Source organism: Myzus persicae, unplaced genomic scaffold, assembly GCF_001856785.1.
Source record: "Myzus persicae strain clone G006 unplaced genomic scaffold, MPER_G0061.0, whole genome shotgun sequence".
NCBI lineage: Eukaryota > Metazoa > Arthropoda > Insecta > Hemiptera > Aphididae > Myzus > Myzus persicae.
The window spans coordinates 120,783-148,375 of NW_019103297.1; the positions used below are offsets into that span (position 1 = coordinate 120,783).

A 27,593-nucleotide genomic window follows, 5' to 3' on the forward strand; every position below is an offset into this window, starting at 1 on the left:
CACAGAATTGGAACTTCAGGACTTACGTTTTGCTATATTATGCAATAGTTAGACAGAGACAAATGTTTTGTATTGCTGTTACTATGTTCTTTTAATTTAGTACCTAATAACTAATAAGTAACTAATGTATTAAAATATGCATATAATATACATTATTTTTAGTATGTGAAATAAATACTTGATGTATGTAGTTATAATTATAATTCAATCTATAACTTATAAGTAAACAAATTGTGATAACATAATTTTAAAATGTACCTACCATTTCACTATGCAATGTATTTATTATACATTTATACGACTTAAATTCAATTTTATTTATTATATTTTATCTTAATGATTACTATGAATGTAATAATAATATACAATTTACACATGTGTCATTATCGTTTTATCTTATTATTGTTATAAGCCTAAAATGTATTATATACTACACTCTTAGGTTTCACATTCGTCTCAACTCCCTCATTCAAATTTCAATAAACATTATTTAATTATTTAAAAAAAATCATCAATTCTAGAAATATTTATTAATGCCTGTTAAGATTTTACTATCCCCTTGATAAAATTGTAATTTTCACCATATTACCAAGAATATAACTTAGTAAAAATGTTAATCATATTACTAACTTTTCGTCTACTAAAAGCTTGAGGATAATTGATAGGATAACTTTAGGCTTGTAATTTTCACGGATCTTTTGTACCCATGTAAGTGCACTCAAAAAACATTTTCCAAAAATTAACACTTTTTCAAAGTATTGCACAATTAATAATTGGCTAATGAGAATTTTTCTCAACACCATTACACTTAAGATTAAATAACAAATTGAACAAAGTTTGGAGCATATGGAGACGGTATTTTTAACGGGCAATAAATTGCATGGGATCAGTGTTTATAAATATTTGCCATTGGTTGCAGAATATAGTAATAGTAGAAATTAATTAGTATTATTTTTGTTTTTTTGTATATTAATTGTTAGTAATCATTAATTTGTGTAAAGTGTTTTCTGTAAATTTAACTGTTCTACTCTAAAAGTTTTAAGTATCCACAAATAATATTTTCAAATTACAACAAAATAACTAAAATTGTTATTCTTGGTTTAAATATGTATTTTCATTCAAATTTGAAAATAAAATAACTATTAAAAAAAATGTGTTTATATATATTTTTAATTTGTTGGTTACAGAATTAATTAATTACATATGCGACCTTGTTTTAAGTTTTCAATCTTTAGTAATAAAAGTTGAAAACTTTCAAAATTTTGAATTTAATAAATATTGTCAGAATTTGAACTTTAAATGCTTATAAAATAAAATTGCCTATACATTTTTAATCTTTTACAACTGCTATTATAAAAATACATCATGACTCTTGTATTAAATTTTCAAACTTTTAGACCCCACGATTTAAATTGGGTTATTCCAAAACCCGAGACGGGACAGGACCGATTCCATTCCAACTTGATGACAGACACAGAGTTGCCTGCACAACCCCAGCGAAATAAGTACTTTCTATGTACCAACTACCAATAACATATATAATACATTTAAATATATTACGGTTATATTATTATTAATTAGACTAGATTAATTAAATTAGATATTATTATTACATTTACATAAAGTAAAAATATATAAGCAAAAAATATGTATTCTTAAAAAAAAAGTACGTGATACGATTACAGCGACATAGTTGCCAGAATATGGTCCATGAATGATTTAAAACATAAAAAACGTATAAAAACATTTAATACACATGAAACCCCACCTTTTGGAATAAAAATTGGGATAAAATATTATTTATTGACGAAAAACGACAGGATTCCAACGTTAATGGAGCTAAAACATGGTTCAAATTGTAGACGGAATGGGCTGTTACTAAGTCTGAATTTATGTGAAACTTATAAAACGTCTGTCAATTAATAAGTAGATTAAACCCAATGTTGGGTAGTAACGTAACGTGCGTTACTCGTTACTGTAACATAGTTGCATTTTTCAGTAACGTTATGGTAACTTCATTATTATTATTTTTGGGTAACGCAAGAGTAACTAAACTACGTTAATTATTTAGAAGTAACTTAGCAAAAGAACGCATTACATTATAAATTAAATTTTTTTCGGGGCTGGGATACTATCGTGGTGCTATTTCACGAGACAGTCCTTCCCCTCATATCCGCATCAGAAAATGTAATTATATTAATAATTTAAGTAGGTACTTATGTAATTACAAAATGTTCACAGTATAATCTAATATAATTTTATAAATATACGATTTTGTGTTAATATTATTTTCAATTTAACTGATTTTAACCTAGTTTCTGATCAACCCTATGGTAAAGTGGAGCGCAATTATAATACAGTTTATACAGGCGATTTAAAATTTTTAAATAGTTTACCTATGATGAAACAAATGTTTGTAAAGTTTAATACGTCACTCCCTTCTTCAGCTTTTGTTGAAAGGCTCTTTAGTGTAGCTGGAGACATTTGTACGAAAAAACGAGCTAGAATAACTGATCAAAATTTTGAAAATACATTATTGTATGAAATAAATATAAAAAAAGATTGATTTAAAAAAGACTTTTTTTTTATGAAACTTAAATAACACAAGAGTAACGTCATTGTAACTAGTTACTTTTGAGTAAAAAATGTAACGTGATGCATTACTTTTGTACTCGAGTAACTATCAAGTAATCTAGTTACCTATTTTATTTTGTAACTTGTAACGTAACTTAGTTACTTTTAAAAAGTAACTTACCCAACACTGATTAAACCCTATCTTTTAGAATAAAAATGTTGGTAAAAACCATTTGTTGACGAGACGGGACAAGATTCCCACGCCGAAGACGCTGAAGTTGGAGAGGAAGGACTTGTAATTTTTTGTCTGTCTGTATTTCTTAAATTGTGTCTATGGAAATCTATGGAATCTAAGACCGTGCTATGGAATATGCAATGATAACAAGTTCTTGATTTCTAGTGATAACGTTTAAACTGTTATCTTATATTTATCAATATTGAAAATATACAATTCAAATTATACACGTGTTTTCTTAATTATTTAATTTAGACTCAACTTTAGTTTCATTTTTTTTAGGTACCTATTATTATTTAAGCAATTAACCACAGAATAGATTAAATCTATTCCGTGATTTAACTACAGTCTACACTCTACATATTATAGAATATGGACTTATTAAATCAATAGTTATTACTAACTAATATTCAATACATTTAAAACAAAATAAAAATGTATGAACCAACACTAAACAATTTAACAAATGTTGATTATGGAAAACCTCCCAATTGCCAAAATCAAGTAAGTTATTACAAGGATTTTAATTATTTATGAATGTTCATATTTTATATTAGAAAATTATTTCTTAGATTCTTCAAGAATTGGGTACTCCACACATAGACTCCTTTAATTATATGATTGAAGAAGGATTGAATTTAGCGATCTCTGATTTGCTACCAGTTGAATTTGATACAAAAGGAAAATATCGCGTGAAACTCACCTTACTGGTAATTAATATATTTTTATAATTTGTTAAAAATTGTACATGTAAGAATTTACCTAATGATGTAACTTCAATGAACTTATTTATTTAATTTAATATGTTAATCAATTTTTCATCTAAATTGTTTTTATAAATTATAGATGACAAATAAAATACTTATATTTAATTTTGGTGATAAAATCTGTATATTTTTAGGAAGCAGCTATTCACCAACCTCGAGTACCTACAGGATCAATTGGTGTTAAATCACAAAGTATATATCCATTAGAATGTCGGCAGCGTCATGGTACTTATTCAGGAAGACTTGAAATAAAACTCAGTTGGAGAATTAATGATGTTGAACAAATGGTAATTGACAGAGATATCGGCCAAGTGCCAATAATGTTAAAGGTATTTAATTTAATTTTTATTATTACTATTGTTTGATGATTTAATTTAAGAAACATATTTTATTTTAATAATGTTGAATAGTAACTTAATACAAATAGTGTAATTTCAAGTATAAATCTATTTTGTCTTAATTTTTGTTTTTAGTCTAAATTGTGTCATTTAGAAAAAATGTCTCCTAAACAATTAGTTAAGATAGGAGAACATCAAGATGAATGGGGTGGATATTTTATAATTAAAGGCAAAGAACGTTTAGTACGGCTTTTGTTAGGAACGAGAAGGAATTTTCCAACTGCTGTTCAAAGAAACACTTGGAAAAATAAAGATCAATATTTTTCAGATATTGGTATTATGATAAGATGTGTTAAAGATGATTTAACAACTGTTGTAAGTTTTATATTATATATTTTAAATGTTTATTTAAAAAATTATTTTCCTATTTTAAAACAATTGATTTCCAGACAAATAATTTACATTATTTAACAAATGGCACTGCAAAATTAATGATCCCAATTAAGAAGAGAGTATTTTATGCACCCATATTTTTAATAATGAGGTGTCTTACTAACAGTTCAGATGAGTTTATATTTAGACACATTATCAAAGGACACGAAGATGATTTATATTTCATTAGGTAGTTTGTCAGTATAAATCATTTATACGTGTATAACTCTTACCTAAATTATCAAACATTTTTTTCTCAACAATTAAAACATTAAAACATTTTTTTGAAGGTCTGTAATGGAAATGATGCGCTCCTTGCATGAAAGTAATATACATTGTCAAGAAGATGCTAAGGAATATGTTGGCATCCTGTTCAGACCTAGATTTTATGAATTGCCTGAATGGAAATCTAATAAAGAAGTTTGCGACCATATGCTCAGGTTTGAGATATAATATTCATAAAAACTGTAACTAAATGCTAAAATTTTCAATTTTTTCCAGGAGTTATGTTTTAATCCATTTGCACACCGATTTTGACAAACTTAAACTTTTAGTTTTTATGTTGCAAAAGTTATTTTCAGTAGCCCAAAATAAATGTTTAATTGAAGGTGCTGATGGAATTATGATGCAGGAATTAATGCTTGGTGGCCATCTTTATCTGAAAGTAATAGAGTTAAATAATTAACAACTAAACAATAGAATTACAAAATGAATATTTTTTCAGATTCTCAAAGAAAAGTTGCAAACATGGTTGAACTTAGTTAAAATCAACTTACTTAAAGTTGACCAAGGTGGTCAACCATCTATTGGTGATATGATGACTGCATTGAGAAGATGTGATTTAATTGAACACTCAATGACAAATTTTTTTGCTACTGGTAATCTTAATAGTCAATCTGGTCTAGGAATGCAGCAAGATAAAGGTACTTTATTTTGAATTTTCACATTTTTATTTTTATATTTATATTTAGAAATAATTTTTCAATTTGAATAAAAAGTTCTTTTTCATATATTTTAAAATGCTTACCACAATATCACTAGATAAATTGAACAAATCGAAAAGTTATTGATAATGATCATCAGTTATTTTTTCGTTGGAGATATATAATACTCATTCACAAACTCAGTAGCAAACAAGTTCAATTATTTTGAATAAGTTGAATCTGCCATAATTTTTCCCATTTTTGTCTGCGCAAGTAAAAATAGGATGTTAACAATTTATTAATTTCTGTATTTGGTATCAAAAATATTTTGTTTTCCAAATAACTATTTTTTAAAGTTGTTCAATCAATTATTATGAAAAATTGTAAAAATTGTTCAACAAGAACTGAACACATACTAACAAAACCATATAAGTTGAAACTAAAGTCCAAATGATGGCATATGACATGCGTACCTAATTATAAATAAATTTACCAAATTTAAATTTCTTTTACAAAGGTCTTACAATTTTGGTTGAAAACATAAGTCGAATGCGATATATGGCTCATTTCCGTGCAGTTCATCGTGGTGCCATTTTTGAGTCTATGAGAACAACTGAACCTCGAAGGTTGTTGCCAGATGCTTGGGGTTTTATATGTCCTGTTCATACTCCTGATGGAACTCCTTGTGGACTTCTTAACCATTTAACCAAATCTTGTATAGTGAGTAACAACCCTGAAATTAATTAATTCATACTTTATTTAGATTAAATTGGTTTTAATAATATTCAATACATTTTTATTTAGGTCACTAAATCAATCAGTAGAAAAGTACTGCGTGACATTCCTAAGGTATTAGTATCCCTTGGTATGTGTGAAGCATCATACAAACCTCAAGATATCAATATTGGATTTGTGTATAATGTAATTCTCGATGGTCGTATAATTGGATATGTACCAGAAACATTGACTGCTTTTTTTATTAAAAAGCTTCGTACCCTGAAAGTGAAAGGAAAACAAGTAAATACTATTTACATTCAAATACATACCAGGGTCACCAATTCAATTAGTTGCATTACATTTTTCAACCAAGCTCTAAAATCTTGAATAAAATTTCCAATACCTACTAAATACTATTACTTAGTTTAAAAATTATAAATTGAAACTAAAATCTTTAGATACCAGATACCACTGAAATTGTATGGCTTCAAAAGAAAGAAGAAAATATTTTGGGTCAATTTCCAGGTCTTTTTTTGTTTACTGGAAATGCTAGAATGATGAGACCAGTTTTTAATTTAGAACTAGAACAAATAGAGCTGATTGGAACTTTTGAACAAGTTTACTTAGATATAAGTATTTCAGAAGATGAAATTAGACCTAATGTATGTAAACCTCATATAATTTTAAAATTGAAAACTGTATTTAAATATAACGTGTATTGTTCTAATAATTTAGATAACTTCATATAGAGAAGTTACAAAAACAGATTTTCTTAGTCATTTAGCGTGTTTAATCCCATTGCCAGACTACAACCAAAGTCCTCGTAATATGTATCAGTGTCAAGTAACTATATATTTATATTTTTAAAATTTAAAATAATAAATTTTGTTTGTTATATCTATATTTAATTACTTATATCTCATTATAGATGGGGAAACAAACAATGGGAACTGCTTGTCATAATTGGCATTTACAGTCGGAAACAAAATTGTACAGGATACAAACACCAGCATCACCGTTGTTCAGACCTGTTCATTATGATGCATTATCAATGGATGATTTTCCAATGGGTACAAATGCTGTTATAGCTGTCATTTCATACACAGTAAAATAAAATATCATATTAATATATTTTACTGTAGAAAAGTTAACAATAATAAAAAAATGTTTAGGGTTATGATATGGAAGATGCTATGATAATTAATAAAATGGCATTGGATCGAGGATTTGCTCATGGCTCTATATTCAAAACTGAATTAATTGAAACCAAAGTATATTAGTAATTTTAAATGTTATTTATTAAACTTAACCTAACTCAATGATTTTACTTAGCCGCATACTTATTTTATGCGTGATCCATTTAAAGAAGATCTTCCGGATTCTTTGGGTGTAGATGGTCTCCCACATATTGGCTTAAAACTGTCTAAAGGAACACCATACTATAGGTAACTAAAATCATTAAATATTTTTACGTAATAAGTAGGGCTGGGATTTCGATGCACTTTGCATTGTTTTTCAAAGCTTACTGTGCAATGCTCTTCTTGTCATAAATTTGTTTTATGTACATTTGAATGAGAATAAGAAAGTTAATTTTGCATTTTTTGGCATTTTTTAGTTTTTAGGTCATTTTCTTAATTTTTTAGGGCATTTTAAAGTTTTTGGAGCATTTTTTAAGTTTTTGGAAACCAAGTGTAAATTTGAAATTTTATTTTAAGATTTTAAGATTTTTACACCAACATGGTTTTTAAAAAAAAATAACAGATTAGAAGCAGGTACTCGTAATTCGTATTGTATTATCGAACAATCAACTTTTTTTTTAGATTTATACTAAAACTATGTATTTATAGTTTACACTTGTAATAGATTTTTATAATGCATTTTTAAAACTTTTTATTGTTATTTATACTAAAATTATTAAAAATTGTAGATCATAAAAGCATTTTTCGTGGTTTTTTAAGGCATTATTTAGAGTTTTTAGGGCATTAAAATCCCAGCCCTAGTAATAAGTTATTCTCTAAAATAAAAATATAATTTTTTTAAAGTTATTTTGATGAACAAATACAAGGATTTATAATAGCCAAGTATTTAAGTAATGAAGAAGTTATTGTTGATTCGGTTCGTCAATGTGGGGACTTTACAACTGGCCGAAAAATACCAAATAAAGCTACAATTACCGTGAGAGTTCAAGTATGTCCATTTGATAATAATATATTAAATTCAAAAAGTGTATTGTTTTTTGTTACATTTTATTTTTATTATCAGAGAAACCCAACAGTTGGAGATAAATTTGCTAGTCGTGCAGGACAAAAGGGGATATTTAGTAAAGGCTGGCCTGCAGAGGACTTGCCATTTACAGAAAGTGGAATGGTTCCAGATATTGTTTTCAATCCTCATGGTTTTCCTTCAAGAATGACTATCGGTGAATATTTTTCTATAATAATAATTTTAAACTTTTTCATTAACTAATTTAAATGTTTATCTTTAGCTATGATGATAGAGTGTATGGCGGGCAAATCTGCAGCAGTGCATGGTGTAGTACATGATGCTACACCTTTTAAGTATAGTGAAGAAGATACTGCAATTGATTTCTTTGGGAAACTCTTAGAAGCAGGTAAGACATCTGTATTTAGTTGAAAAAATTGTGCATTTAGTCTTAGGTATGTTTTACATTGATTTACTACTATGTTTGGATGTTGTTAAGATGTAAAATAATATAAATAATACACAATTTATTATTTATAAATACTTAGGTGGATACAATTATTTTGGAACGGAACAAATGTATAGTGGTGTAGATGGCCGAGCAATGCAGGCATCTATATTTTTTGGTGTTGTTCATTATCAACGATTGAGGCATATGGTGTCAGATAAGTGGCAGGTAACTATATCATAAAACAGTACATTATTAAAAACAAAATAGTTGAATAATTGTATGATAGGTACGAAGTACTGGTCCAGTGGATGCTGTTACAAAACAACCTGTGAAAGGCCGTAAAAGAGGTGGTGGTGGTCGTGTTGGTGAAATGGAGAGAGATGCATTAATATCACACGGAACTCCATTTTTAATGCAAGATCGATTTATGGATTGCTCAGATAAATCAACAGTTAGTATTTACAATTTAAAAATGCTCATAACTTATTTTGTAATTAATACATTAATGATAGCCTCAGAGATAATAATCTCACCTTTAAATTTTATAAAGATACCCTACCACTGCTATTGTTGTTGTGTATACAATAACTGAGTAAAAGAGATAATTGTGAATGTCTAATTTGGTATGTTGTGTGTTTGTAAGACAAAAACTATGCACTGGTAGGGTCCTCTTAATAAATATAATTCATTGCACTTTTTAAGAATCACAAGTAACAATATTTTAAACTTTGAAAACTTAATTATTTGGCTTATAACTGTTGTCTTTTTAAGATATTCCTAATTTGTAATTACACTCTTTTGTACATGTTTAGGCTCTGTTGTGTTTGAAATGCCATACAATACTAACTTCATTAGTTCAATTTAAAGAAGACAGCTATTCAAGTAAAATTGCAAAATGTAGAACATGCGACTCTACTCAAGTACAAGAAATTGGAATACCTAATGTTTTTCGATATTTATGCTCTGAACTTGCTGCAATCAATATTAAACTACAGTTAAATATTGAAGTGTAAATATTGTAAACAACTAAAAATAATTACAATTCAAATTTATTTTTTTATTTTTAATTATTAAAGAATTTAATAAATAAAAACTGAAACCAACTGATATTATGTTTTATCTTCCAGATGGTATTATTTCGTATTCCATCTCATTTCCCTATAAATAACAGATTATTTATAATCCTTGATTTAAAAGGAAATGTAGTATATGGTATGGACGTATGGTTGTATAGATCATAGTAGACATAGTTAGATCAGGTTAGCCCAGTGGTCCCCAACCCGCGGCCCGCCGGCCACATGTGGCCCGTTACAAATTTTAAAAATTTATGAAAAATTTTTTAAATTATTTATTTTCATATATTATTTTATTTAAATTATTATTCCAAAAAATACAATTACAATGATAATAATAAAACTAAAAACTATACAAAAACGTTTCGCCCTTATTTTTAATGTGAAAATTGAGCTTGTACTTGTTTTACAAAAATAATGAAAAATCTAGTTGAATTTAGTGGTTCCATTCCAATCCCCAAAAATTGAATGAAGGTGTTCACCCGTAAGTCGCGGTCTATGAACTGATTTTGTTTGTTTCATTCGTGAAAATATTTCCTCGCATTCATATGTCAAGCCAAATACCAATAGCCATTTTCATTATAAAGTCTCTTAAAGCAGGGAAATCTTCGTGTGGAAGTTTTGAATAAAATTTTTAAATATCGTTTTGTTTCATTTTTCGAAATTCATCACAGTAAAATAAATTTGTTTTCAACTCAATAATTTCAAGTTGAAAAGAAGTGTCGACATCATTTTCATTAATACTTTTTTAGGATAATGGATTTTCAAATAAACGCCACGATTTTCGTGTAATTTAAAATCAGAAAATCGGTTTTTATACTTTGTGGCCCGCTTGAAGATAATTGTTTACCAATGTGACCCGCCAAAGGAAAAAGGTTTTGCATCACTGGGTTAGCCTATACCTATGATATGGATATGGTTCTCCTCCAGGGTACTAATGTCAGCTAATAAAGCCTCCATTCTTTGAAATTTTCAAACAGTTAACATCTGACATAATTTGCAAACATTGTTTCACTATAACGATTTCTCAACGGGTGAGCACTTAAACTACCATTTTTTATATTATAATTTTATTTAGTCTTAGACATTCCGTTCTATGCTGGAATAAGGTTTTCTTACAAATCCATGTGTATTAGCTATGAGTTTATACTCTATAACCATGGCACAAGGTCCTTTGGTAACTGCTATAATGCTAGGCATAGGCGTGTCCACGGGTCTTGCCTGTCATGCACGGGCATGACCCGCAAAATTTGATTTAAATTAAAAAAATTATTTTTAAATCTTTAAATTCGGTGGTTATATCCCAATACCCTAACAGAATTTTTTATTGGCGGGGGAGGGGGGTGTAGTTTTTCTCTCCCCTGGATATTCCACCGTTGTGCATGAACTGCGAATGAGGTCTGGACACGCCTCTGATGCTAGGTATCATAAGTATTACAGGTTTTCATAGTGAATTCCATTCTGGTGGTTGTGTCAAAAAGAACCATATTTTTATTTGGCGTGGTGTAATCAAGTTTTTTCGACTAGTTGACTATCGTCGGCTTCTTGCCAAAACTCATTAACGGTTAAAAGGCAATTGTTGGTAAATTACATTTTAAATAATTGATAAGTTTCTCTATGATTTTTGCATTTCTACATCCCACCAACCAATCACATTTACATTTACGGTTAAATGAATTCTTTCATCTGATTTTAAAACAATACAATAATAATGAATATTGAAAAATCTAAATGAAAACATATTTGTGTATAGATTTGGATGCATGTTGAGCAATCGTTTTGTACCGATAAACTCAAATTTGTTTCACAAGAATGTTAATGAAGTATAAATATAGGCATAATCGTACAAGCTGTAAAATGTAAAAAGAGTCATAGTTCAGAATAATGCATGTATTTTCCAAAAAAGCATTAATAATCTCTACATGGCTACACCAAATACTTTAAATGATTTAATAGTTTACATTACTCATTTAAATTAATTGACTATACTGAGTATTAAAATAGCAACCCTACATAGTTATCGCAGCACAGCCTGTGGCCGTTTAATCGTGCATTCGAGCGACTTATTTCTGGAAGTTATCGGAAGCGGAGTCTTGTTTCTTTGTTTGGATGTTTAGCATGAACATTGATTATAGAATAGTCAGTTCTATAATCAATGGTATGAGTAATATGACAAAACAAATCAATCATTTGTCATGACTCATGGCGCTTCCCGAGGTCAATTAGCACAGATGGTGTTGTTCGGTTGTTCCACAATTTTGCGCATGTGCGTAGACCACGCCAGTTAGTGAATACCACAATTTAAGATATATATCTTAAATGTATATCTTAAATCGTGGTGAATACTGAATAGTCAAAAACCCAGATTTCTGTATAATTTCTGTCATGCACAGAACAATATAAAATATCACAGTCCACAAATTATTCTATGTATTTTTGGTTGATATACAGTATAGACATATTTTGTGGTTAAAAACAAAAACAGCACAAATACGTAATTTTCGTATTATATCATGATTCATGAATATTTCAGATTTCTTACAAAGTTTAAGCGAATAAACTAATAAACTTGTATTAAGTAATACTGCACAAAAAAAAGGTTATGTTAGATTTTTGATTTCAACGTATTCAGAACAATATTTTTTTTTTTGGTTATATTGACTAATTATGATACCACCCATGTACCGTCTATGAGACATGACTCACATGAGTGTATTTATTCTTCAATATTGTTAAGCGCGAGAGTTTCTCAACACTAAGATTTTTAGATAAATAGATCATACTCAATAGTCAATATCAAATAATCGATTAACTTCGCCTTTATGCTACAATTGTTATAAAGAATCAACTACATCACGTTCTTCACAAATTACTACACTAGATAGCGCTTTTGAGAATAATAGAAATTTTTCCAAAAAACTTATTACTTAATTATGAAAATGCGTCATTTAACATTTAAGTTCAGTACTCCACTGAATATTATCTATCAATTATTAGTGCCGGATATATGACATTGAGAAATAATGTTAGGTCAACAAAAACTTGCCTGTGCTCTATGGCTGTAAATACTACTATGTGGCAATACAAACATCAAACTGTGATTATAAAATAAGTTTGTAAATATTTAACTTGATTTTATAATATTAGCGGTTTTCTTTTAAATACATCTTATGTTTAAATTAAGGTGCCAATTACTTGACCCAGTTCTTAAAATAATGTTGAAATATAGTTCACACTTAATGCCAAATTCTATTTTAAATACCATTATCAAATATTAGTCAATTTATTTAATATACTATTTGTCAATGAATAATAATAGTACTTTTAGGTCAATGTCATATATTATCTATTAGTATTTTCAATTCAAGTTGTAAAGCTTTATCAGTATACTTTAAACCTTGACCTTCAACATAAATTTTACAAGGCATTAATTCTAAAACATTTAATATTTGACTCTATAACACTGTACAACAAATAAATTTAAACAAGAAATAACTTAATTTAAAAAGTGTACGTGTACAATAATTACTAGGCATAATCACTGGGAATAATAATAACAAAAAAATAACAACGTGGTTTTACTCATAATTTAATCTATTATAGTGTTGTCACAAATACTGACATTACGCGGTAGCTTTTTTCAAATAAGCAATTACGTTGTTTCTTTCATCTACTTTTTTAATGCCAGCAAACACCATTTTTGTTCCAGGTATATATTTCTTGGGGTTTTCTAAATATTCAAATAATGTTGTTTCGTTCCATGTGATACCTACAATCAAACAAATATAATATAAATTATACAAGGTTATAAAAATTTTAACAATACCTTAATCATGGACATTTTATAAACTGAGTTAAAATGGGTCTTAATAACTGCTGATTAATATTCTAATATTTTCAGATTTTCATATAATTTTTTCATTAAAGTTCTATGGTAGATAGAAAGTAGAGTTTCATAAAATGTAGGCACATTGTTCAGTTTTATCTTTTAACAATTATAAATTATTTTTTAATATTACTATATGAAAAATTAAAAAAAACACTGTTAAAAATAATAAGTTTAAAGCTTAAATGATTCCGCAATCAACAAAAAACCAAAACAAATTTTTGACAAATAATTATTACCGTTATATAAAATAGTTGTGTATAAAATAAAAACATATTTACCCTTTTGTTTATTGGCATCGGTATATGAATAACCAGCAGCTTGACCGGTTTTGCGTCCGAATAAACCGTGCAAGTTGGGTCCAACTTTGTGTTTGCCGCCCGCTTCAACCGTGTGGCATTGAGAGCATTTAGTTTGGAATACCTAGAAATTACATTATTACTTAATTTAGTAAATTTATTTAAATAATAGGTACACTCAAAAATACATACTTTGGCTCCTTTTTCTACGTCACCCATTTTTGTTAATTATGTAGTTAAAAATTAAATAAGCCTGAAAAATTTTAAAAATCAAAACGTGACTTGAAGAAATAAACCTCAAAAAAAAAAAATTTTCGGAATTGGAACTTAAAAAAAATTAATCTCAAAATCAAATTAACTTTTTTTTTGAGGAAACACCGTTAAACGTGAAATTTATTTAGAAAATGTGAATAAGTACTTACGAATTGAGTAGAGGGGCGGGTACGCACGACCTATCAACACAAAATTCAATGTGAAAAGAACGAACGAATGGTACCGAGAAAGGAATATTATAGGAACTGGCCCAGTACTACGATTGCGATCGCCCAGATTGCGAATAATGTTGTAACCCTGTTGGGTGGGGACGCCAGAAGGTCATGCTTTTTATCATCCATGACTATAGAATTGATTAGTTTCATAATTGTTTTCTCCACGATATGAACCTAGGTGGTAGTACCAGATACCGCTTAACCTTTTATTCCATTCATCTATTATCTACATATAAATTTTATATATGTATACATTTTAAACTCTATGATAAATATGGTATACCTTTAACTAATTACCCACCATGAACCAGCCTGCAGCTATAACAGCGATGTTTACTGTTGAATAGTATCTCAACTATTCTTATTTCTTATTTTTCAGCTGATTAAAAAATTAGTTAAATTATAAGACAGATTTTCACTCTCCAGTTCTCGTCTTTTTGAGTTCATGACATTTGACATTTTTGCTCATCTAAGATTGGCTCGTCATATTTATCTGTGAAATAAAAATAGTATTAAAATTGTATAAAAATGATTGGCTTGTTAAAAATTGTGAATCCAATATCACGAAGTACTTATTCAAAAACTGTAAGTATTTCTTCTCAAATTTAATTGGCAAACCAGTTAGGTTGCTAGCTAATACAAGGATAAACATTGTTTGGTATAGTTTTGTATTACATTCTTATAAATTATAAATTAATTAAGGTTTCCATTTAATATATTTACAATGGTATCCTTATTTAATGGTTTTTAAATGCACGAGTAGAAATTACTCATTTTCATTAAATCATTTTTATATATTTCTTATAAATTTTTAATAGTTTTTCATTAAACTGTTTTCTAAAAGCTAAATAATTTGTATTACTTATTATTTGTTACTCAAGCTTAAGTTATTTTTAATATTGCGTAATATGTTGCAACAATTCAGTATTTATTTGTTTGTTAAATTAATAGAATAATTAAATGTGTAAAGAATGCTTATTTAATTTGTTTTTGCATTTTTCACAATTAATTATTGAATATTTTATAAATACCTGTTTAGGATGAAATTCAAAATATGAAAATAAATTAAACTAAAACCTTAATAAATAATTAAAATATATTTGTATTTATAAAATAATATTATGTTTATATTCAAGCAGTGGCGTCATTTTAGTTGTGAAGAGGCCAGTTGTTGGTGAAATAACACAATTTTTCCAATTTTGAGGAAATATAATATTGTGTGTATGCATTAGAAAACTATTGATAAGATAGTAATTTACTTATGATCTTGCAAGTGTTCTGTTTCTTTCAATTATATGAACTTTTGACCCACCCTATATAAACTGAATTGACGCCACTATATTTAAGGAGAATTAGTTAACCAAATTTTTTTTTTTTAGAATAATTGGAGCCGTCCCTTAATTTACACAAGAAACTTACATCAATCTCAATATTATTCATCGAAACAGAGTACAGCAGTAAGTATATATCTCCAAAGCAATTGCCAACCTAATTAAACAAATTTAAACAATCAAAGCAATAAAATAAATCTATTTGAATGGCTTGTCCAAAATTGAACAAATTAAACAAACTGCATAGATTTTTTTTTACTTACAATTATATAATTGAGGTAATTTATTTATATTTAATGTTAAATAATTCTAATAAATTAATTGAATATTGTATATGTATAGTTTTGTCTCGTAGTATTTTCCTTTGTCAATTATAGTATAATTTTGTACAGTTTATTTAATTACTTTAAAATAATTTCTAGGGAACAAATGCATATTCAGTAATTGATCATGAATATGATGCTGTCGTAGTTGGTGCTGGAGGAGCTGGTCTCCGTGCCGCTTTTGGTTTAGTACAAGAAGGATTTAAAACAGCAGTCATTACTAAACTATTTCCAACAAGATCTCATACGGTTGCTGCCCAAGGGGGAATTAATGCTGCTTTAGGGAATATGGAAAATGATGACTGGCGATGGCATATGTATGTCAATTAAAATATATTTTTGGTACTTCTGGGTTATCACAATTACCTTGTATAAACTGATACAATGTTACTGTTGGTTAAATGAAATTGGATAAAATTGTGTATAGAATACAGTGAAACTTGCTATAACAGACAATATGATAAATATTGATATATATTAATGAGTACTTTACCCCCTAAGCAATTTGTTTCTCTAAATGATTTTATTGATGAATTATGTTGCTTAAAAGATATTTTTATTTATATTTTAGGTTTGATACTGTTAAAGGTTCAGATTGGTTAGGAGATCAGGATGCTATCCATTATTTGACAAGAGAGGCACCTGCAGCTGTCATCGAGTTAGAAAATTATGGTAAAACTATTAGGAGCTCAAAATATAATAAAAAAATTAATTAACATTTTATATTTAAGAAAAAAAAGCCGGTCTAGTGGGTAATGTATATTAGGCTTCTAGAGAGATGTGTTAAATTTGAATTCAATAATTATTTTAAAATAATGGTTCTGAACAAATTCTTTAGGCTATAATATTAGTAAGTAAATTTTATGGTATTCTTGTGATTAAAGTTATTTATTTTACTTTGAGGCATAAGTACTGTTGTAAGTTGATTAATTGCCAAAATAATTGCATTTGAAAATGTTATTGTATGTATGCTGTGTAGTGTATACAATATAATAATGTACTCAAAGTCTCAATAGTCTCAAATACCCACAAATAATATTTTTAAAGTACAACAAAATAACTAAAATCTTTATTCACAGTTTTAATATGTAATTTGGTCCACATTTGAACTTAAAATAACTGTTTACATATTTTAAATTCTGAGCGGTTCAATAAATGTATCGATTTTAAAATTATGTATTTTATTTTTCTTGTCTGCTCAAATTAATACTTCAATTTTCAACTTCAGTATCTTTTCCAATGGGAAAGTGAATTTATGCTACTCACTCATTGTTACCATATCTGTTTATATACACTGTTATAAAATTTTTGTAGATTTAAATTCAAATTTTTTTAAATTTTCATTGAGGGACGTTGTATTACATTTTTATGTTTTTTGACCAAGTGAAAAATATCATTTGTCTAAAGTTAATTTGTTTTAGATTTGCACTTAGAATTTTTTATTTTTAACCCTCAACGTACCAACTAAATTCACTTTTATACCATAAAAGAAGCTGTTGAAAAAAAAATCATTTTGAGATCAATACATTCTTCACTATTAACTATTTAGTTTCTTTGAAATTATAGTAGCTCATAAAATGTTATAGGTATGCCATTTAGTCGTACTGATGAAGGTAAAATATATCAACGAGCATTTGGTGGTCAGAGCTTAGAATATGGGAAAGGTGGTCAAGCACATCGTACTTGTTGTGTAGCTGACAGAACAGGCCACTCACTATTACATACTTTATATGGATATTCATTAAAATTTAATTGCAATTACTTTGTGGAATATTTTGCTTTGGATTTAATTATGGATAAAGGACAATGTGTCGGAGTTATTGCCTTATGCTTGGAAGATGGTTCTATTCATCGCTTTAGAGCTAAGAATACAGTTAGTATTTTTTTTTCTTCTTGCAAATTAATTTTTATTTTACTTCCATAATTATATACTTTATTCTTAATAGGTTTTAGCTACTGGTGGTTATGCTAGAGCCTACTTTTCATGTACAGCTGCTCATACTTGTACTGGCGATGGTCAAGCTTTAGCATCAAGGGCTGGTATTCCAATGCAAGATATGGAATTTGTACAGTTCCACCCTACTGGTATATATGGTGCTGGCTGCTTGATGACAGAGGGTTGCCGTGGTGAAGGAGGATATTTAATCAATGGTTTAGGTGAAAGATTTATGGAGAAATATGCACCTAATGCTAAAGAACTTGCATCTAGAGATGTTGTATCTAGATCAATGACTATTGAAATAATGGAAGGAAGGTAGATATTTATATTTTTTATACTTTATGTAAGAAAGAAAACTGATTGGCTAATATAGTTTAGTTGATAATACAATTAAAACAAGAAACATCCTCCACAGTTATTTATAGAATATAATGGTATATAATAACATTAAAGTGTTCTATGTTTAAAGATAACAATCAAAAGTAGTATATAATATTTTTATTTGCATAAAATGGAAATAGTGACTTTGGTAGTAAAAGTTAATATAAAGGTAATGTTGATAGAAATCATCTTTCACAAAAAAAAAAAAGATCATTACCAGGGTTTGGGATTTATAGCACTTATAATCATCAATATGAGCGCTGAAAAAGGCATTCAAATATATCATTATAAGCACAATAAAAATCATTAACACAATTTTATACTTAGAGACAAAAAAAAATTAAACTTCTAGCCTTTTAAAACATTTTAACTTCTTTATTATACTTTTTATATATTTTCTGAAAAATGTTCTAATAACCATAAATTGATTAATTTGGCCAATTAGTAGATAGAGGAGAAATATGAGTTATGGTGTTTATTACTAGAAAATATGACATAAAGAAGAATAATTATTTTTAGTTCAAGGCTCGCCTTGAACAAAAACAACAAAAAAAAACAGAAAATTAACTAACATTTTTTTTTTTGTCAGCGGCCCCTATCTATATGTAGGCTAGGACGTATACGTCATTAGAGATATACATAAAAGCAAAAATATTCGGAAAAACTAGAAATAAGCATATTTTTTTTTAATTTGTCGAAAAAAATTAAAAAATGCACTTTCAAATTTCATAGTTGAACGAGTTGTGACATTGCATACACTTCCATAGCTTTTTGCTAGATTTTATGTCAAACCATAAAAATAAGCAAATGCTATAAGTCCTTAGCCCTGGTAATTACTAATCACTAATCAGTGATTAATAATTAATATTTATGATAGCCGAAATGGTCAAAAAGCCAAAAAAAAATAAGAAAAGTTGATTTGATTAAGAATATTTGAATAAAATATGCACTGATAGTCTTAAAATCTCAAATATTTAAAAAACACTAGAAATAATGTAAAACAAATAAAACTTTATTTTTTGTAAAAAATAACAAAAAAATAATACCTCTAATTAGTCCTTCTAATATATTATATTATATAGATTAAGGAAAAAATGTTGAACATATCTTTTTACTAATAAAGTTGAATATTGTTTAAGAGGATGTGGTCCAGAAAAAGATCATGTTTATCTTCAACTATATCATTTGCCAGCCGAACAACTTCATGCTAGATTACCGGGTATTTCAGAAACCGCCATGATATTTGCTGGTGTTGATGTTACAAAAGAGCCTATACCTGTGTTACCAACAGTCCATTATAATATGGGTGGAATACCAACAAACTACAGAGGGCAGGTAAATAAATGGTGATGAATTATAAATTTAAAGTGTGCCTCATTAGAATACAAATTTTAAAGTTTTCATTGAGAGGACACTACACCCTCATACGTTGTCTCTATCTTACAAATGTAAGACATAACAACAACTGTTTTGCACCGAAAAAGCTACAGTTATAAGTAGGGTCCGGAATTATATGCACTAAATATTTAAGAAATATGCATACATTTAAGCACTGATTTTCATTAAAAGATGCCAAAATTGGTAAATAAAATTGATTTGACCTATCATAAAACTTAAAAGTTAAAAATTGTATCAAGGGCATCCTGTAGGCTTTTATTTTTATTAAAAATTAGGTTATATCTGTAAAATATTATAAATTTAAAATAATTTTTTGTAACCTTAAGTGACATGAGTGGTATCAGGCCACATTGTTTAGCGTGCAGAATAATATTTTCCCATTAAAATAATAATACAATTATATTTATTATCCTATTAAAAATTATTAATTATTAATTGATAGTTGATACATATATATTATGTGTTATACAAATAAAAAATAAAAAATCACAATAATTATACTTAAATAAAGCATAACTGAATGGAGTATGAAACATTTTACAAAATAATTTGTAACATATTAAAAATAAATTAATAAACAATATCCTGCACAGTTTACTAAAGGCTTAATAAAAATAATAAATTAATAATATTGCTAAAAAACCCTAGGGTTGCCCTAAAAAATATTAATAAGAATGTACCTTACCTTTAACTTATGTGATGGGTGGTCAATTCACTTTAATATTAAAGCTAAAAACACAAATTGGATCTGCTGAACTTACATTTAGTATGTTGTTTATAAGAAAAACAAACGGTGCACTGAGTTCTGACATCCTATTAATGTATTTATTCTACTATTGTAGTACCTTAAATTCTGTGTTAATGTGGATGATTTAGATGATCAATATTTGTATTTATAGTATTTAGTTATTTAAATGTTTGATTATGTTACATACATCAGTTACTCTTTTTAACCTCATTGTTAATTATTTTCTTTAGGTAATCAATCCTGAAAATGGCGAAGATAAAGTTGTACCTGGATTGTATGCTTGTGGTGAGGCCGCATGTACTTCTGTTCATGGAGCTAATCGTCTTGGAGCTAATTCATTACTCGAGTTAGTGGTATTTGGACGTTCTTGTGCTTTAGATATTGCAAAATGTAACAAACCTGGAGATAAAATACCACAAATTAGTGATGTAAAGTTTTAAATAATATTGAAATTAAGACATTATATTATTTAAATTTAAGAAAAAAATTAATATGTTTCTATTATAGAATGCTGGTGAAGAATCCATTTACAACATTGATAATTTACGTTTTAAAAATGGAACAATACCTACAGCAGACTTACGTTTAGATATGCAAAAAACTATGCAACTTTATGCCGCTGTTTTTAGAACTGGATCTACACTTGATGAAGGCCGTAATAAAATGCAAGCCATTTATTCAAAACTTAAGGATATTAAGGTATGATTAATTATTTAATTATCTGTTCCTAAAAGTTTACTCCTAAAAAGATACACTTCTATTATAATTTTTCATTATAACAACTAAAATTAAGTTGCATCTAATAAGTACACAAACGTTTATTTTAAAGTAAAGAAACATTGGTATATTTTATACTAACTCCATAGTAAAACATGCAGATATTGTGCTAGAAAAAACCAAGAAGGCTACTGTCACTATTATATTTTTTATATTGGACCTACAAAAAAGTGATTTAAGTTTGGAAAACACAAGAATAATGATTGATTTTGAAACTAAAAGCCCTTTTTTGTATAAGTGATATCAAAAAAATAAAAATGATGTTTCACCTTTAAAAATTCTCAACTATATTTTATATAAATTTGGAGTCTCAACTACCACTACAGCCTAAGTGATTCTATCCCACACTAAACAAATTTTGCAATGTTGTACATCTGTAAGGTGGAGACAACTTATGCTAGTGTAGCATCTGCTTAAGGATAGCACAATTATTATCTACTAAATTTCCTAACCAATGTTGTAACTTCCCTCCTAAACATTTTTAACAGTATTTTTTAGAATAAATAAATAAATCTGTTGATCAAATTTTAATATTATCTATAAAAAAACATGTTTTTATAGATAAATGATCGATCAATGGTTTGGAATTCAGATTTGGTGGAATCATTAGAATTACAGAACTTAATGACTACTGCACAGCAAACAATTGTATCTGCTGCTGAAAGAAAAGAATCCAGAGGAGCACATGCACGTGATGATTTCAAAGTATTATATTTTTTTTTTTTATTATTATTATATTTCCTATCATATTTCAAATTCATTTTTTTCTTAGGATCGTGTTGATGAATTTGATTACAAAAAACCATTGGAAGGACAAACCCCAGTACCTATTGAAAAACACTGGAGAAAGCATACACTCGCATGTATTAATCCAGATTCTGGAGAGGTTAGTGATATTTGAATTTTTTATTTTTATTTTATATATTTGTTTATTTTTTTTTTTCAGATCAAATTAACGTATAGACCTGTAATTGATCACACATTGGATGAAAAAGAAGTGAAATCAGTGCCACCTATGATTAGATCTTATTAAGATTTATCCATTACTAATCAACTAGGTATGCTCGTAACTCTAGTCTGCCCACTTTTAATCAAATCACAAAACAGCTCAAATCTTGTTTGCATTTAAAAATATGTATTAAAAAACCTAAAATAAGGTAAATTAGCTTATACCATCCTACTGATTTATTAATACAAGTAGTCTTACGAGCAAAATTCAAAGAAGTATTAATAGTTAATAATAGTAAAAATATATTTCATAAATCTATTGTTATTGTTTTACTTTGTTTATTACATGTAAATAATTATTTCATCTGGTTTCTTTATTGATATTGGTAATATATATATTTTTCATCAACCTAGATAAAATGTTATAATTTGTAGCAAATGAATATCCTTTACTTTGATTATTTTAAACTATTTACTCAATGTTATTCCTAAAATTTCTTTTTTAAATATATTTAAAATCAGATACCTATAAATTAATGAATTGTGTGTACTTAGTTCTTATATTATATGACGCGTTACTAGTTACATAATATTTAATTGTTTTCATGCTAGAAACTGAAATGGGAATTTTGCTTATCAATATTGTTATTATTATTCTGATACTTTTGTGGATAGACAATTAATATTAATAATAATAATATGTCTATGATTTTGTTTGTGGATTATGATAAAATAAGGTGATAATAATATAATAATAATAATAATAATAATATAGCAATATTTATTATAAATAATTTAATACTAGTACCTAAAGTTAGTATTACTCTAATATTATTATATAAGCTACTATAAATAGTGGAATATATGTTTTAGTGTTATTAGTGATATAATTGTGCACAGCATAGAGATTATATCTTTAACATATTCTACCAATATAAATGTGTTTTTGTGGCTTTTCAGAAATTATAATTTTTAAACAGCAATACAGCATATACATCAAACAACTTAATTTAATTCCATTTTATAATATTGTACTTAAATTTAAAAACAAAAACACTTGGCATAGCCATTTATGTAAGGTTTAGTCAAATAAATATATTATTTCCAATAACAACTAAATTTAACTCTTTAACTTGTGAACATTGTGCCAGTTAAGTATGAGTGTGTGACTGGTAATACTTCTATAAAATTAGTAAAAATTATTATGTGTTAGGAAAATAATAATAAATATCCATCTCCAATCTCAATTTAAATGTTCCCATAAGATTTTGAGAGATTATTAAATTTTTTTTATTAATCGTGCTTCTTATTGAGTTTTAATTTGAAACTCTCCCACTGCAATGTAAATTGACCAATTAATTCAGAATACCTATGCCCTAAGCTTTAAAATTTTTAAATACTCAATGTGCTAAAAAATAAAAGTACATAAAGAACCTACACCGTCCCTTACAGATAACATTCTCCCCTTTAAATTTTATAATAGTATAATTTAAATAGTATAATAGGACAAGTCACCCTAATATTAAAAATATCTATAAAATTAATTATTATTAACATATAATTTGGTTATGTTATATTAGGACAAGTGGCAAAATGTACAAATTCTTCTCTTAAAGTGTTCGATGTTATAATTTTTAGCATTTCATAAATAAGCAAAACACATATTACGGTAAAATGATAAATATCAAAAAAATGTTCAATAATTATATAACATAAATACATTTTAAAATTTCTATTATTTGAGAAAATAGAATCTTACAATTTATTCATTATAGTCATTTATACTTATACAAAAATTATAAAAAATTGTTAAATAAATAACTAAATGCCAGTGTGGAAGTACCTAGTTAGAGTAGATTTAATATTGTATATAATATTAAATATAGGTATATTAGAAAATTATATGTATGAGTCATTATGTTAATGGTTAATCAATAAAAAATGTTACTTGATACTTACACAAAAATACAAAATTAGGTTAATTTTTTTTTATAGTCCAATATTCGATATCATAGATAAAATTAAAAATGCAGTCATAGAAACAGTGGTACGGGACCTGTACACCTGGTGCGCAATAATAAGCAGTAGGTATGTTTAAAACTATAACTTAGGTAGGTACTAAATAAGAATCTTATATGTAGGTATATTAGTATTACCTGATTGCCTGGCTGTTAATATATTACTAAATAGTAAATGGTGATTTATATGATACATTAGTTATTTAATATAACTTATGAATTATGATCTAGGTATGTAATTATATAAATCTGTATTCTATATTGAAAACTCTGATAAACAGCTTCAATTATAATATTAAAAACATCAACAGGAAACAGATAGGTAAGGTATATTATAACGGTATATAGTATACACCTACGGCCTACCTATAATCTATATATTGATAAAATGTATCTACCTAATCTAAAATTATTTTTAGCTTCACACGTTACACAATTTTTATAATTTAGGATAAAACTGTAATAATATGTTATAGGCAGGAAACCATTGAAAATATTGTGGGTGGGGGAAGAGAAGTGGAAACAAAAAATTATATCTCAGAAATATTTTTATGGAAAATATATTATTGGTGTTATAGGTACCTATATACTTATGGCTTACCTGACACCTAATAAATAATATAAGAGAATATACAAATCAAAGGAATCCAGAAAATTCTAACTAGGTTTATCATAGATTTTCTTTATTTAATTTTTATCAATTTATAATGAAAAACACATCTGAAACTTTAATTAATGTTCTTCTTTAATTTTTTCAATTAAAAAATACCTAATTTTAGTAGTTATAACTTATAACTTTATAAGTAAATTGACTACCAATAGGCTGTACTATAGATCCTATATTTTAAATTTTAATATTTCGTAATCTGTATAATATTATATTCTACTTCTACCTACTGTTTCTGTTTGTATTATATATTAATTAGAATTTGTAAAGTCAATATTGCTTTTTTTCTTTTTTCTTTTTGTTAAGTTTATTGTGTAGTACTTTTTCTTCTTATTTGTTTTAAATGTCTAAGTATAGTTATTTATTTGAAATATACCATCTAAACTAAGATACCTTACATTTAAAAATACTAATTCTTGAAACAAATTCTCTTCACATTCACGTTCATTTTGTCAAAAAGGAATTAAGCGTTTCTCGTATCTGGCTTAAAGAAAGGAACTAGTTCCTTTTCTCGTTCCTAAATAAAGAACATTTTGCTTTCATCAATAATTTTAAAATTGTATTAATATAGTTTATAAATTGTAGCAACAATGTTTTGTCTTTAAAATATTTAATTTGATTATTTCATACAAGTTAAGATCGATAAGACCCCCTTGACTGATTCGACATTTTTGTAAACACTGTCAATACTTTCGTAAATTGTAGTATAATAAAACTTATTATAATATTAACTAAATTTCTAATGAAAAAATTAGCTAATAAAATTGTTCGTGTTCCTCCAAAAACTAAACGAAATCCAACTATGTTTCTTCACATGAAAAAAAGAACTACGTTCCCGTCGAGTTCCTGAAATCATTGAAACAAGTTTCTTTGAACGCGTTCCTTTCAAGCAATGTTGCTTTTAGAGCTGTGACACAGTGATAAATACTGAAGCTAGGTACCTTTACCAAAAATCATATTAAATTAGTTTATACTTATGCTATATTTTAATTTATTTTGTACCTACTTATACAATGTTAACTTTAAATAAAAACATTGAATCATTTTAAATAATAGGTGTACGATAATCCTGAAAATATTCAAATATTCACCCCACCATCTTTACTGAACACACTGCAGTCCTAATATTATAGAATAGAATTATCATACATTTATATTTTGTAAATTGTGGTATGCAAGTTTCAATAGTATATCTATAGTTCAGTAATGTACTCACGGATGAAAAATATGTTTGCTGTGAAATGTATGATTCAGTTTAACATGATTCATGACCCTTGAATACATTTGGACATCACAGTTTATAAAGGTATTTACAGTTAATCATAAAGGAACATTTATAATTATACGTGCTGTTAATAGAAACTATTAACAGCAAATGCCATCATACATACCTGAGGCACTCGGAGCCGGCGCTAAAATTTACGGGGCCCCTAACAAAATCGTCTGTGATGCCCCTAGTTCCAAAAATAGATCTTTTAGATATAGTATAGTATAGTAGTTCGAGCGTGAACGTTCATGTTTAATGCATACACTGAAGTATGCATACCCAGTCTAAATGAAATTGTCACTACCGACACTATTACCACCATAGGTTCAATACAATTGCAATTCTAATTCGAATGCGAATGGTTAAATTGATGAACACTTTATGCATCGAGATTAAACTTAAAAGATCTGCTTCCTTGGCCAAATTAGTAATTACATCGTTATCTTTTATGAATGAATTGTCATTCAAGTTTAGTATATTAGTGTAAAAATTGTTTCTCTATTTATTCAACTTAACGACGTGGTATCAACTATCAACCATCACTCATCAGTCGATTATAATATAGATTGGCAAATTTACATTATTTTTATGAACCAGAATCCTATAAGTTATGGATTATCTTATACGTTTTTACATAATATTATATATAATATTAAGTTTACGTAGACTATATTAATTATTATATTGTCGTATAAAATATAGTAATGATTTGGAAGTTGAAATTAAAGTTCCAAAATATTACAAACTTTGTTGATAGTTGTGGCTTATTATTAAGTGGGTAATAAATGTATAATAGCCAATAGGTTAGGTTAGCCAATATGTACCTTTTTTAAAATATATCCTTTACTGCAGTATTAGAAACTGCCAAATAGGTCAAATAATAGTCGATTATAAAGACGCTCAATTCCGGTCTTCCGAGTGTTCATTTTACGAGGATTCGAACTTTTTTTACACTACATAAGTACAATCAATGAAAAATAGTCGACAATATGTTGAGCTAACAAATAATTGCATAAGATTATCATTTATCACGTATCTAAATGACCGAGTATAGGGCGAAGGGGACGTTATTATTATAATATTAATACTTTGAGCTCATTTATTTTTTAGCTATAGACTTGTTTTGGTCGTTTAAAGGTAGATTTGTTGTGTATATTCGGGCAGTCGCGCAGATTATCGTCTAGTCTGAAGAAATTCGTTTTGTACCACTACCAGACGGACGCAATGTATTATTTTTTACACACTTTTATAGTGCGCCCGAGAATGTGTGTGTGTGTGTGTGTGTGTACCTAGTACTACCTACTCTAATACTGATGTGTGGACTGTGTAGACTGTATAGGTATGCGCGCACGTCATATATATGTACCTCTTTCTCCGCGGTAAATAACGATCGTATGACGTATCTATAGGT

General features: G+C 27.4%; 3 protein-coding genes across 3 annotated transcripts; 2 read left to right on the plus strand and 1 right to left on the minus strand.

Moving 5' to 3' along the window:
- The first annotated feature begins 3,106 nt into the window (after positions 1 to 3,106).
- On the plus strand, positions 3,107 to 9,691 carry LOC111034202 (DNA-directed RNA polymerase I subunit RPA2). The gene is made up of 21 exons (XM_022315297.1): positions 3,107 to 3,313; positions 3,382 to 3,519; positions 3,711 to 3,905; positions 4,050 to 4,289; positions 4,364 to 4,536; positions 4,637 to 4,786; positions 4,848 to 5,010; positions 5,071 to 5,269; positions 5,787 to 5,989; positions 6,074 to 6,286; positions 6,445 to 6,648; positions 6,722 to 6,829; positions 6,915 to 7,091; positions 7,159 to 7,257; positions 7,319 to 7,431; positions 8,029 to 8,173; positions 8,249 to 8,405; positions 8,472 to 8,597; positions 8,737 to 8,864; positions 8,926 to 9,090; positions 9,452 to 9,691. Exons 1-21 carry the CDS (start codon positions 3,245 to 3,247, stop codon positions 9,650 to 9,652), a joined length of 3,366 nt encoding a protein of 1,121 aa, XP_022170989.1. The 5' UTR covers positions 3,107 to 3,244; the 3' UTR covers positions 9,653 to 9,691.
- A 3,591-nt stretch (positions 9,692 to 13,282) lies between these two features.
- LOC111034194 (cytochrome c-like) lies at positions 13,283 to 14,450 on the minus strand. Its single transcript, XM_022315282.1, has 4 exons — positions 14,320 to 14,450; positions 14,090 to 14,150; positions 13,880 to 14,021; positions 13,283 to 13,481 (listed from the first exon to the last, which is right to left on the minus strand). Exons 2-4 carry the CDS (start codon positions 14,114 to 14,116, stop codon positions 13,336 to 13,338), a joined length of 315 nt encoding a protein of 104 aa, XP_022170974.1. The 5' UTR covers positions 14,117 to 14,150; positions 14,320 to 14,450; the 3' UTR covers positions 13,283 to 13,335.
- Positions 14,451 to 14,702: 252 nt separating this feature from the next.
- Positions 14,703 to 22,594, plus strand: LOC111034193 (succinate dehydrogenase [ubiquinone] flavoprotein subunit, mitochondrial). The gene is made up of 12 exons (XM_022315281.1): positions 14,703 to 14,970; positions 15,765 to 15,842; positions 16,139 to 16,356; positions 16,611 to 16,711; positions 17,626 to 17,912; positions 17,986 to 18,293; positions 19,499 to 19,694; positions 20,736 to 20,933; positions 21,013 to 21,204; positions 21,844 to 21,987; positions 22,055 to 22,168; positions 22,229 to 22,594. The coding sequence occupies exons 1-12, from the start codon at positions 14,914 to 14,916 to the stop codon at positions 22,313 to 22,315; spliced, it is 1,980 nt and encodes a 659-aa protein (XP_022170973.1). The 5' UTR covers positions 14,703 to 14,913; the 3' UTR covers positions 22,316 to 22,594.
- Positions 22,595 to 27,593: the final 4,999 nt, after the last annotated feature.

What these genes read in the sequence shown, in the direction of transcription:
- LOC111034202 (XM_022315297.1), top strand. Translation starts at nt 3,245, where the DNA reads ATGTATGAACCAACACTAAACAATTTAACAAATGTTGATTATGGAAAA. An exon ending in AAGATGAAATTAGACCTAAT is followed by an intron (nt 6,649 to 6,721) that starts GTATGTAAACCT and finishes CTAATAATTTAG; the next exon opens with ATAACTTCATATAGAGAAGT. An exon ending in TAGCTGTCATTTCATACACA is followed by an intron (nt 7,092 to 7,158) that starts GTAAAATAAAAT and finishes AAAAATGTTTAG; the next exon opens with GGTTATGATATGGAAGATGC.
- LOC111034193 (XM_022315281.1), top strand. Translation starts at nt 14,914, where the DNA reads ATGATTGGCTTGTTAAAAATTGTGAATCCAATATCACGAAGTACTTAT. An exon ending in GATGACTGGCGATGGCATAT is followed by an intron (nt 16,357 to 16,610) that starts GTATGTCAATTA and finishes TTTATATTTTAG; the next exon opens with GTTTGATACTGTTAAAGGTT. An exon ending in CATCGAGTTAGAAAATTATG is followed by an intron (nt 16,712 to 17,625) that starts GTAAAACTATTA and finishes AAAATGTTATAG; the next exon opens with GTATGCCATTTAGTCGTACT.
- LOC111034194 (XM_022315282.1), bottom strand. Translation starts at nt 14,116, where the DNA reads ATGGGTGACGTAGAAAAAGGAGCCAAA. An exon ending in ACGTAGAAAAAGGAGCCAAA is followed by an intron (nt 14,022 to 14,089) that starts GTATGTATTTTT and finishes TGTAATTTCTAG; the next exon opens with GTATTCCAAACTAAATGCTC. An exon ending in CGATGCCAATAAACAAAAGG is followed by an intron (nt 13,482 to 13,879) that starts GTAAATATGTTT and finishes GTTTGATTGTAG; the next exon opens with GTATCACATGGAACGAAACA.